Source organism: Meriones unguiculatus, chromosome 10 (assembly GCF_030254825.1).
Source record: "Meriones unguiculatus strain TT.TT164.6M chromosome 10, Bangor_MerUng_6.1, whole genome shotgun sequence".
Taxonomy (NCBI): Eukaryota; Metazoa; Chordata; class Mammalia; order Rodentia; family Muridae; genus Meriones; species Meriones unguiculatus.
Genome location: NC_083358.1, coordinates 118,409,270 through 118,422,116, shown reverse-complemented (window position 1 = coordinate 118,422,116; position 12,847 = coordinate 118,409,270). Strand labels below are relative to the sequence as shown.

The following is a 12,847-nucleotide window of genomic DNA, read 5'->3' as shown; positions in this document are numbered from 1 at the left end:
TTTGTTGGTAATTATTTCAAGGGCCATCTCTCATCTGCTCATGAAATTAAGAAAAAATAGTGCTAGCTGGGCGGTGGTGGTGCATACCGTTAATCCCAAGCAGAGGTGGGTGGATCTCTGAGTTTGAGGCCAGCCTGGTCTACACAGTGAGTTCCAGGACAGGCAGGGCTACATAGAAAAACCCTGTCTCGAACCCCCCCCCCCCAAAAAAAAAACGATTAATGCACTCAAAGACTACAGTGTAAAACACTATTGATGCAGGGGTTTGATGCACACATCCTTGACCAGAGTCTCATCTACACAGGATTTGTTTCTTCAGGAGGAAAGAAAAAATAGTTATCAGTCTCCGTGCAAGCTTATTTCCACATAATGAAGGAGGATGGTTGCCCTTAAGAAACGGGACCATGCCATCCATTCAGCTATCCCACTGCACACGCACTCAATAACACCCACTCAGAAGGAGTCCTCACTGCCCACAAATATTAAATGTTCACAGCATCATGGGGGGGCTGGGGGTCTCATTATTATCTAAAAAATAATTTCCTATTTCAGTCTCTCAAATCATATCATCCCAAAGGATTAAGATAAAACATTTTCCTTAAAGAACATGTGTCCAGAAATGTCATCCACCACTTTCATGGCCTCTTTCTGTGTGGCGCCAGCCTCCTCTGCTTTCCATGCCAGATACACAGTAAATCCTGAAATGACGCTATTGCTCGGCAGAATCTACCATCAGGGAGGGCACAGCAATCACTGGGAGTAGAGAGTTTAGGCCCTTGTGTGGGGAAGAGATACTTCTGGGAGAAGAAACAGAGGTGGGTGACTTCTTAGAATTGACTAAGCAGCAGAAAAAGAAGGATGGACGACATCACTGAAGTACTTTGCCCCAAGAGAAAGACAGACATACACATTGGCTCAAACATGACTGTTTCACCTTCCCAGCCTGGGCTGTTGCCACAGCTCCATCGGTGTACGATACCCTACTACACCATCACCGCAAAGTCCGGGGAGATGGAGTTACAGTAAGACCACAGTTACTCCATCACGCTTTATTGCTAGCAAATCATGTTTCCCTCAAATTCCAGTGTGCTTTGAATTAACATCAAAGACAAGAATTCTTAACCCCACCGAATGACAGATACAGGCATTTCAACTGTTCTGATGGGCTGACTCCAAGTAAATCACTATTAATTTCTTACCTTCCAACCTACTAGTCAACCAGAATTGCTGATGAAATTATAGATCACAGAGGAGTCCTGCTAAGGCAGTCCTTGCTTTCATCCTCCAAGCACAGCAAGTTCCCAAGGAAAAACAGCTTTTGATTCATATTAGCATTTCAAACACAGATCCTAAAAACTACCTTCAGGAGTCAGTGAACTAAGTACAGCTACAACTTGACAGGTATGATTAGCAGTCTGGCTTTTTCTTCCATGTTCTGAAAGTCATACCCTGCCACCAAAAAGACACTCTATTTTCTACCTGTTGCAGAAGACCAGGAAGATACTTCTACCAAAAATTGAAAATACACTAGCTTCAATTTACAGCCAGATTTTTTTTCTTACATCCAATACGTTAAGAGACGTGCAGATATCAGTAGAGTCACCCATTCATCTTAAGAACAGGTTAATTATCGTAACAATAATCAGGAAGTCCTCTATTCTTACAATCGCTCCCTGCTACTCTGTTGGTAAATACTTTGAATGCCACCTCAACTTCTCACCAAGCCAAAGATATTTTAATGGTCCTTAAAGACTATAGTATAAATGCACGAAAGATGGAAGGATCCTCTCTTAAGAAAAGATATTTTGATCAATTGGAAGGAATCCTGAGAACGTTATTAGAATCCGCTTAAAGCCGTGGCCTAGGACATCTCCGATGCTGGTAGTGTTTTCTAACCATTTCTAATAATATCCAGAAAGAGAAGGCCGCACCTACTACAGGTACAGCAAGAAAAGGAAGTGACCAAACACACATCTAACACAAGGGCTGAAGCCATCGTCTAGCTAAGTACAGCACAGATAGGCAGAAACGAACAAACTCATGCGCGTAACACAGGCACTGAAGCCAAGCGATCTGATCGTTCCTTAAATTCGTCTTTTTCACACTATCGTCACCATCGAGTAAATTATAGGCCAAGCGAGAAACGGTCCAGTTGGCTTACACATGAAATGACCAGAATGGAAAGATTTTAGAACATATGGGTTACCTGAGAGTTTCATGAGAAGTTCCGAGGCAGCTTTGGCCGACATGTCCCGCCTCAGCACACTCCCCTTGCCTTCCTGGGGTGTTAGCGGGTCCTCAGAGACGTTAGGGGCCGCCACTTCCGGTTCCGGGCTAAACACGTAGCTGGACCGAGGCAAAGGCGTACTCAGCGGTTCCTCTTCCTTGGGCTCCTCCTTCACTTTAAAATTAAGATTCATAGGCTCCTTCTGGTTTGCAGCTGTCAAAACATAAGAGTAAGAAAGAAGAGAGAGAGGAAGAGAAGGGGATATATATGTATTCCTCCTCTAAGTTGCCGCACGCGTCACCGTGTGCTTCAGAGCCGGAGGAGTCTCAAAGTGACCCAAAAGCGAGGCCCTGAGCACATCCCTGTACCTATACACAGTGCAGCCCGCGAACTGTAGCCACGGCTGGGCATCAGCTTCGGCACAGACTAAACCTGGAGTGTTTTAAAGTGCTGTATTTACAAAGCACGTGAGCATTTCCTCCTTTCTCTCTCCACACATCTTCCACGGGCACGCTGTTGCCTCCCTGCCTCTTGGCACATTCTCAAGATAATTCTATCATTAAACAATGGCTCACGAAATCATTCTACTGTCAAATATTGAAATAAAATCAGGAGTAAGCAGCAGCATCTAAAACTAGAACTGCGGCGGGTGGATAAGCATTAATGGAGAATCTGCCCGAAGAAAAGCAGAACTAGAGACACAGTATTCTCACCTCCTCATCAGTGGACACTACCAAGCCACGCACAAAGGCCACATGCTTCCTATTGTCACGAGTAAACTAACGGGTACAGCCCAGGTCATCTTCACAGACGAAATGGGCTTCGGGTTTGTTTGTTTTGTCTTTAAGAAAAATATTTTGGGACCTTTTTAGATTTACAGAAACGTTGCAAGGACAGTTCTAATAGCTTCCACAGAGATCGCCCTGGCATTCCCTAAAGTAGCCTCTTAGCTATAGCTCATCACCATGCAATCGTTAGAACTAAGAAATTCCAAATTTGTCCACTAATGTCCTTTTTGAAAATTTTCTGACACCATGGGCAGCTGGTATGGAGCTCATAGTCAGAACAGATCTAAACAGCTTGTCACGGATGGTTTCTGTGAGCTGGCTAGCTACAGGGCAGGAGCACCTCCCCCACCACACTACCCCTCCACCCCCCTCAAAGACCCATGTAGCAGCAACGGTGGCTGTGCCACACAGCATGTTTGTTGGCTGGTTTGTTTTCATCCCGACCTGTATTACTAGCGGCTCTTCTTAGAAAGGGCCTAGCCCATTCCATCTTCACAAGCAAGAACAAGAAAATTAGCCCCCAACACGAACACCTACAGTGCCTTTCCCATCTGGGCGGAGAGGGTGCTTACTATAGAACATCAGTTTGAAGGGCTTAGCCTATTTGCAAACGGGGCCCATGAGGGCTAAAGGAACTCTCCAGGTCTCACAATTACAACGGTGCAGAGCTGGGACTAGAACCCTGGTCCCTGTGTCCCTGACTTCCTCCAGCACACTACATCTCTATGTGGAACCTTGTATGGTAACAAAACTGAGCTTTAAAGCCCTGATTCAAATACCACATGCTCAGTGATGAGTACACCAACTTTCCTGCTTAAGACAACGACCCTCACCTGACCGTCTCCCATCGTCCTCACTCTGCTCTAATCTTTTTATTTTCCCAAACAGGAATACTTGCCATTTATTGGCACACTGTTAAGAACAGAATTGTGCCCCTCCCCCAATCCCAATGAACGTTGAAGCTCCAACTTTCCAATGTGAGTATATTTGCGTTAGGGCTTTAAGGAGACACCGAAGTTACTTCAACGAAGCATGAAGATAGGGTCATAATCCAGTGTCAGTGGTTCTAAGAACTATTTTGTCTACTTCTCTTCTTATGAAGAGAAACACCACAGATGTCTCTACATGGGGGAAAGGTCAAGTGAGGACATAGGGAAGAAGCCACCTACAGACTAAGCAGAGAGGTCTCAGGAGAAATCAACCTGCTGACAGCTTGACGCCGGGCTTCAGGCCTCCAAAACCCTCGGAAATAAACATCTGCTGGGCAAGACACCCAGACTACAGAGCTTCGTTACGGCAGCCTTAGCAGATGAAGCAAGTATTATATAATGTCTCAATGCATTATCAAAGCCCTGAATAATCTCTTCTTCTGACTCCAGGGTCAGCTTCACGAGGACTCTAACCTCTGTTTCTAAAGCTGATGTATGTCAAGAGTACAGGACAGTGCCTGGCACACCACAGCAGCCCTAGCTGTACTTGACTGAATGGTGGAATGTGTTTGCTCTAAAGCAGTGACACTGACGGCACTCCAATGGCCCGTGGGCAACAAAAGTGAAGAACTCTGACATTCCCCCCAGAAGCAGTCAGAAGCGCTTTCCCTGGCTGTATCACCGTGGTAAGGCTAAGATGGCTGAGGTAAAGTTCACTAGACCATGGATGGGCTTATGGGGACACCTCTGAAGACCCACGCGGCCTGGAGCATCACTAAGGGGTAACCTAAGCAAAGGAAACCATGACAGTCTGCAGAGCAAGTCACTAACGAAAGTTCCCTACTCAGCTGCTTCCTCCTGGGAGGCTACTGGTGGCATAGTCACACCTGCCCTTTCCTCACACCTTCCTTGCAGGACTTTCATAAATCCTTTCCCCCGTGTATCCTACTCAGTCACAACACAGTAAGGGCATGTTTATTACCTGTGCGCCCCCATCCCTTCAGAAGGAATAATTCAAAGTGAAGGGTTACACATTTGGAAATTGCCCCCATGCTGTGCCTCTTATTTACAAACACGTTTAACCTTCCAGAAGACTAGGAAAGATTAAACACTGAGGAAAATCCCACCTTGAGAGAGGGCAACCACACTGAAAGGACGCTGGTGGAACATGCAAGTGCCTTCTGGGAAGGTTGTGGGAAGACTTACAAAAAAAAAGAAACCCAGCAGTGCTAGTGAAGCCTGAACATCACGGGCCTTCAGCAGGACACCTGGGAAGCAACGGGCCAGCCGCGCTGCTGTGCCATGAGCCTGCACGGCACTGCTGCCCTGGGCTTCATTCCGACTGTCTCGGGACTATTACAGCACTGTAATGTGTCGAGGAGGCATAAATGTAGCTAATGATACAAGTATTCCAGACAAGCCAGGAAAACACTTGATGGATCAAGTTTTACTTCCCAAGTACTTGGGCCTAAAGAAAAGATGTGAAAATGAAAGTACACAGGCTGGGTTGCTCTCTACGAATTACCAAAAACTACGTTCACAGAGACTGGAACATGGCTTGTAGTTTATAATTACTATGACCAGATGCTTGTTATCTTTTAAAGGATGCTATTTCTAAAAGACCCACATGATAGAGAAAAGTGAAGTTAAAGGTGTCTCCCTTTGTGGAGGGGGTCTCGAGAAGAAAAGCAGTGATCTGTGACTTACTGTGGTGTCTGCTCCCTCCCTGTTACCCAGAGAAAAGATGCGTGCACACAGGGAACTCAGGCCGTGAACGCTTTCAAGGCCCTGTCCTGACTTCTGCTCATGGATCATAAAATTGGCAGGTGCACCACACCACGGGGAAGTCTTGATAACCGAGAGGCCCTGTCGCTCTTTCACTGTTTGTTCCAAACATTGTAGGATCTGAGCCATGCAGATTCTGCAATCATGAACACCTGCAAGCGCGGGCACTTGACGTCGTGGGCAGTTGTCTAACGGAATCAGACCCGTTTCTAGGAGTGTGTACAACTCAAAAGAATGCAGGAAAGAAAGGGCACAGGCACAGCAATTCCAAACCTCAAGGGTGGCTACTGATGAGGTGCAAACAAATCTGAACAAGAAAACTTCCTCAGTCCACAGCAGCTTCCTTCTAAGATCTGGGCCCCAAAGAAAAGCCCACACAACTTATCTACAGGCCATTCTTGGGTGGGTGGTATGGTTTAGTGAGCAAAGTGCTTGCCACCATGCCTGATGACCTGAGTTCAATCCTTGGGACCCACACGATGGGGGGGGAATAAATTCACAAGTTGTTTAATTGTTCTTTGACCTACACACACACACACACACACACACACACACACACAGGCATGCAAATAAAGACCACTCTTTGGTTTAACAATGAGCACAACAAACATTTAAATAATTTAAATAACTGAGTCACCTTCAATCACATAGGGTGGACATGAATATTTGCAGGTGAGAAAATGGTTAGCAAGATAACCTGCTCCCAATCGCATAGCTCAGGTTCAGAGGCACCAGGCTCCAGAGCTCCCGCTGAAGATGCTGGGCCCTTTCCTTCCTCACCAGGACACCCGGTTTCCTTTAAGGATGCTGGCCTGAGCAGGGCAGTGTGAACCCTGGAGAAGAATTATTGGAATGGACCAAGCTCACGAATGACAAAGGGAAAGGTGAGGGTCATCTGGAGCAGAGAGGCTGTTCCTGAAATCGTGGGATCCTAGAACCATTTGGCTAAGTGGATGCGGGAGAAAGAGACTGGAACATGGTTGCGCTCCTGTGCTGCAGGTCCCTGTGCTGAAGGAAAGGGCCATATGTAAGATGCCGATGGAGCTCTGGTCTGGCAGTCGGATGAGTGCTAAGCTGCTGTGTGAAAAAGTCTCACCACTGGGAATTACATTTACTACTAAGCCAGAGCCAGACCTGAGAAGAGAAGCTCATACACATGATTTTCAAACAACGTTCAAAGAAACCTAGGATATGTATGCTTCGGGGGTTCCAATTAATGTTCGTCTCAAAAGAAATTTTTAAAGTTGCCTATGAATTCCTATAACACATGATTTTAAAATGTTTATTTGTTAGGGACCTGACGTGATTAAAGACTGCATAACTTCATAATCATAGCCATTTCTGAAGCTCCAGTTTTTAAAGAACAAGTCACCTAGTAGAAATATGTACCAAATACATTTACACAATAGAATGCTACTCAGCAATTAAACACAAAGAAATCATGAAATTTGCAGGCAAACGGTGGGAACTAGCAAAAGATTAGCCTGAGTGAGGTATCCCAAAGGCAGAAAGACACATATGGTATATACTCACTTATAAGGGGATATTAGACATATAATATAAGATAATCATACTAAAAATCTGCACACCTAAAGAAACTAAGCAAGAAGGAAGACCCTGGGTAAGATGATCAATCCTCATTCAGAAAGGCAAACGGGATAGACATTGGAAGAAGGTAAAAACAAGGAACAAGACAGGAGCCTACCACAGAGGGCCTCTGAAAGACTCTCCCCAACAGGGTATCAAAACATATGCTGAGACTCATAGCCAAACTCTGGGCAGAGTGCATGGAATCTTATGAAAGAAGAGGGAGATAGAAAGACCTAGAGGGAAAAGGAGTTCCACAAGGAGAGCAACAGAACCAAAATATCTGGGCCCAGGGGTCTTTTTTTCTGAGACTGATACTCCAACCAAGGACCATTCATGGCGATAAGCTAGAACCCTTGCACAGATGTAGCCCATGGCAGCTCAGTCTCCAAGTGGGTTCCCTAGCAAGGAGAACAGGGGCTGTCTCTGACGTGAACTCAGTGGCTGGCTTTTTGAACACCTCACCCTAATGGGGAGCAGCCTTACCAGGCCACAGAGGAAGACAGTGCATCCAGTCCTGGTGAAACCTGATAGGCTAGGGTCAGATGGAAGGGGAAGAGGACCTCCCCTATCCGTGGCCTCAGGAAGGGGCATGGGAGGAGAAGAGGGAGAGAAGGCAGGATTGGAAAGGTATGAGGGAGGGGGCTACAGCTGGGATACAAAGTGAATAAATTGTAATAAATAAAAATTAACTTAAAAAATGTGTATCCTTGTCAGGCTTGCACCTAGAATGTCGAGTCAGCAGACACCACTAACGTGCTGGTTTGTGTTGATGAATCAGTTTAGTTTGGGTACTGCAGCACCTCCTGCTACCACAGGACTGTTAGACGTCATGATAAGGAAGCAGTTTGCTGGTCTCTGTAAAACTATAGAACTGTGTGCTACTAGTGCAATTGTAAAACTGTCTGATCACAGCACATCGGAGTCTGTACACAGCCTCTCGCTCCTAGCTGTGTGGGCGCCTGGTCTGGACCATTTGCTGGAGAAGGGGCCGCCACGCACACCACATCTCCAGTCTCTACTCACGAGGTGCCCGTGGCTCCTACCAGTTGTTGAAACAAAAATATTTCTCTAGACATTCCCAGCTGTCCCCAGGGCATACCTGCCTTAAATTAAATGCCAGGTTAAGTTCTAGAACATTGCTTGGGTGTGGCCTCTGATTATGGCTAGCAGACAAAACAAGACAGAGATATGCAAAGATACAGAAACGAGGCTGGGTCTCTCAGGTAAGGTCACGGTACACAGCCCAGGGAATACCGAGTACCTCGGGTTAGCTTCTCTGACCTTGCCAGGGACACTTTGGATCTTAACACCATCTCCACATTTCCCACAAAGCGTCTCCAACAAAGAACCGAAGATCCAAAGTGAATAATGACATATTTCCCAAATACTGGGTCACTACTTACCAAGTGGCTAACTCAGACTCACGGGCAGCTCTGGTGAAGTTGTCAGCATGAGACGCTCCTTTCTGTCACTTAAAGTAAGGGAGGCGAGCAGGTGCTGAATGCTACAAGCTCTGAAGGAGAAACTTGTTACTTCAACTTTTCTTGCAAGCATTGGAGTAATTAAAGGGACACAAGCAGTTATAGGACAAATTGTTAAACATGTCCCACAACGTCCCTGGGCAAAGCAGTACCTCTTTATGATGGCTTTGTTTGGGGAGTTAGGGCCTCTGTATACAGCCTCGGCTGCCCTTGAACTGAGATCCGCCTGCCTCAATCACCCAGATGCTGAGATTGCAAGTATGAGCCTTCCAACCTAACAAGGCTTCAGTTAGAAAAGTAAATCTAGAAATGTGATAGACAATAATATTGGTATAAAGGCTATGGGCCAGAACACCAAAGTAACTTAATTCTAATCGCTTAGTTTTTAAATAAATGCAATAAATGTAAACTCATAACATAGTTCTATTTTTTTTAAATACAACTTCTGTGTATTTTATGAGAGGCTGCATATAGTATATGTTGTTTTGAAAAAAGGTAAATTAATTATACACTCAAAATACAACAAAGCGAAAGCAAACCGTGCTTCAAGGCCCTTCTCTTACAGTAACAAAAGTTCAGACATGCGGAGTCACAGTTGTCATGACTGAAAGGGAAGTGAAGCTTAGTTATGGGGACTATTCCCCAGCCTGCGCTCATCAAGAGGTCCTGTGGGGCATGTCTACAGACATGAACAGACTTGGGATTTGCAATTTTTCAATGATTTGATATACTTTAGGTGAGAAAAATAATTTGTCTTCTGAAAGCATAAAAACGACGATTTAATTAAATGTCAGTAACAGTTGAATAATACTTTTAAATATTAAACATACTATATGCATATGGAATTCTTAAAACATTAATTAAAAGTTTTTAAGCCTTGCTCTTAAGTCTTAAATCACTTTATAACCAGTTTAGCGAAAGTTTTAAATTCTCATATTTCTCATCAATCTCTGCAAGGGTTAATCCTTGGCCCAGATTCTGCATCTACATACCCAAACCAAGTAAGTCTTCAAAGGTCCCCAGTGACACCTACAATTATGGACACAGAGCCCCTGGGGTACAGAGAACGGTCAGGGAAACAATGGCGAATGCAGCCCCGAGGGTGAGCAATGAGCTTCTCTCTCGCCAGCCTTCGAAGCTGCGCATGATGGTGCCACCTGTCACCCTGCACTCAGGAGGAGTACAGGCAGGAGGAGCCGGATCCAAGGTCATCCCCAGCCACACAGAGACCAGGAGGCCGATCTGGGCTATAGCAGACCTCCAACAAAACAAAACACAACAAACCCACATACAACGAGCAAGAGTGGCCATCTGCAGTAATCATCTTAACAGACAGGATGTCTCTCTTGTCAACAGCAGGAAGGACTCGGCCTGGAAAATCACTCAGGCCTTGAGCGAATGTGAAAGAGGGCTGTATTTAAAAATTCATGCTATTACACATTTAAAGAATGAAATGCCTTAACAGCACTGGAGTCATCTGCAGAGACTACAAGAAAGGAATCCCACAGGTTAGACCTTCCCGTGGCCTCTTGGACTGATGGCCTACTCCAGGGATATCACCTCTTGACTGAAGCACCTGCCATCTTAAATTAAATTAACACAGAGACATGCTGGTTCCTAGACCAGTTCATAAACGATCTCAGTCACTGCAGATCACCCAGAGAGTCGGGAGAGTGGGGGTTTGTGGTGGTCTAGGAAATTGTCAGTGACTCCTGCCCTGAAAGCCCAGCTCCTCCCACGAGGAAAAGGAAAAGAAACTTTGGAAATTCATGGTTCAAATGACCAGACTCCAGAACAATAGGAGAGAAGGCAAAAGGCTGGCTAAGGAAGAGTGTGTGCAGGAGCCCTCGCTTTTCCTGAGAGCAATAGAAAGAGAACTAGTCAGGGGCTGTAACCCAGTTGTTAGTACAGTGCTAGCCTAGCATGCACAAAGCCCCACGCTGGAAGCTTACTGCCACACTGAAGAGAGTGTGGCACCCCAGCACTCAAGAGAGGAGGCAGGATGATCAGGAGGTCAGCATCATCCTTCAGTATGAAAGATGGTTCCTCAAGGGTGGAGGGAAGCCAGCCAAGCAAAGCCTAACCAGTGTAGAAAGTATTGGAACTGACTCATCAGCCTAGCTTTGGAGAGGTGGGCCTGGGGTGAGGGTCTGGGTGTTAGGAGCTAGAGGGGAGAGGCGTCTAGGGGTGATGTGAAGGCTGCCCAGAAAGGAGGGACTATATAGATACAATTTGAAGACCCGAAAGAGTAACCAGATTAACGACTAAAAGCACATGCATTAGAACTGATGCCATGATTTGAAGCCAAGGAAAATAAACAGCGGAGCAGACTAAGGTCAAAAGACAGTTCGCTTAACTGAGAAATAAAAATTAGGTAATAGCTAATTAAGTGGTCACAAGCCAAGCCTTTGTAGTGAGCCAGGGCTGGATCTTTGCTCGTGTTTCTTACAGCTGAACCCTTCCATCTATAGCATAGTTTAGTGGTTCTAACCCTCTGGTGCTACAGGGGTTAAATGAGAGTTGCATGAGGCGCTGGCACGGTGCCTGGTTCCCAGGAAACACTTTTGATTAATGATGCTCTTACTGCAGGAGGAGTGGCAACAATAGCAAAGGGAAGAAGAAAGGCCTCCATGAAGGAAGGGAATGCCGGGGTTTAGTGTTAGATGCAACAGTCTCTGGACACTGTTGGATACAATAGTCTCTGATAAATTTCCCCAAAGGTCTACCAAGGTAAGGCATTATTCTAGGGCTGACCGGACGGCTCATCAGGTAGAGGCACCCGCCAACATGCCTGATAAACTGAGTTCAATCCCTGGAACCCTTGTGGCAGAATGGGAGAAACAAGCCACCCCTGTAAATTGTCCTCTGACCTCCACATACATGCTGTGCCCACCCCAGTACCTCACATTCACAATAAATAAAATGTAATGAGGCTCGTTGTTGTTTTACCACCAGGGAACTAGATACCCATGTGCAGCATGATAAGGAGAGTAATATCTGAGCTCCAGTCGTGACCCTGCCCACAGTAAAGATGTAATGTGTTTAGAAACTGACAGGTGAAGGTCTATGGGAAATGTAAGTTGGCTTTGCTGCTGCCACTCTCTTTGTAGAAGCCTGAAGTAGTGCTACAACTTGTGCGCTGGCCGTGTGGCCTAGTGCTAGGGAGGCAGCCTAGTATGCATTCGGCCCTTGGGTCCATCCCAGTACCACACAAAAACTTAAAATCAAACTTCCAGGATTCCTGCCATACAACAGTCAGAGGAAAGCTCTGTGCTGCAGAGCTGGCTGCCCATGAAAGGGGCAGAGAACAGAGCCGATTTCGGTACGGTCACTCTTTTACCTTGTAATTTGGGTGTAGACTCTTTCGCGCTGGGCACGCTGGAAGCACAAAGCCTGGGCTTCGACTCCAGTCTGTATACTTATTAGCTGCATGGGTGTGCACAGAACCTTTCACTTCTCTCAGTTTCCTCATCCGTAAAACGGAAAGATAACAGTACTCTTGTAAAGGGTTGTTATGAGGTCCCGAAAACTAAACCCAGCAGCGCCGACAGCACAGATACAGATAGGGCAGTGGTGAGGAAATACGTCCGTGTGAAATATCCACAGATATTTCAACACGAGGGTGTATACTTCCAGGCTCTACGTGCTGGCTGCTTACAATCCTGCCTTTACCCTACAGTAGCAAGTCATTAAAAGCAACACATAGCGCCTCTCTCTCTCTTCTCTCTGAGGGATCACCAAGTTCAATAAAATCCAGGGTTTCAAAAGGGCATTCAGGCTGTCTACTCATACACAGGCCCCCTGCAGCTGCTCACACGAGGAATTTAGTCACGTGGCATGAGGGAGCCTAAGGCAGGACTGAACAGAATGGCTAGACCAAGTCTGAAAAGCAGACTATCAAATAGTCCAGTCAGGGAACCATGCCCCCACGGTGATGTGCGAGTCCCTGGCTACCAGCGCTGAATCTCAGGGTGTGAATGGCACAAGGCTGGTATTTACATGGAAGAAGGCCCACTTGTTCAGATGTGGCTGAGAAGGCCATCAGAG

At 46.0% G+C, this 12,847-nt stretch overlaps 1 protein-coding gene across 6 annotated transcripts in view; it reads right to left on the bottom strand.

Moving 5' to 3' along the window:
* Positions 1-12,847, bottom strand: part of Znf827 (zinc finger protein 827) — a 167,915-nt gene that overhangs the window by 101,134 nt on the left and 53,934 nt on the right. For 5 of the 6 annotated variants that reach the window (XM_060393206.1, XM_060393210.1, XM_060393211.1 and 2 more), the window contains exon 5: positions 2,207-2,440. The exons of the other annotated variant lie outside the window; for it this stretch is intronic. In XM_060393206.1, coding sequence (XP_060249189.1) covers positions 2,207-2,440 — 234 coding nt within the window. The remainder of the gene's footprint in view (positions 1-2,206; positions 2,441-12,847) is intronic. 6 annotated transcript variants of the gene reach the window in all.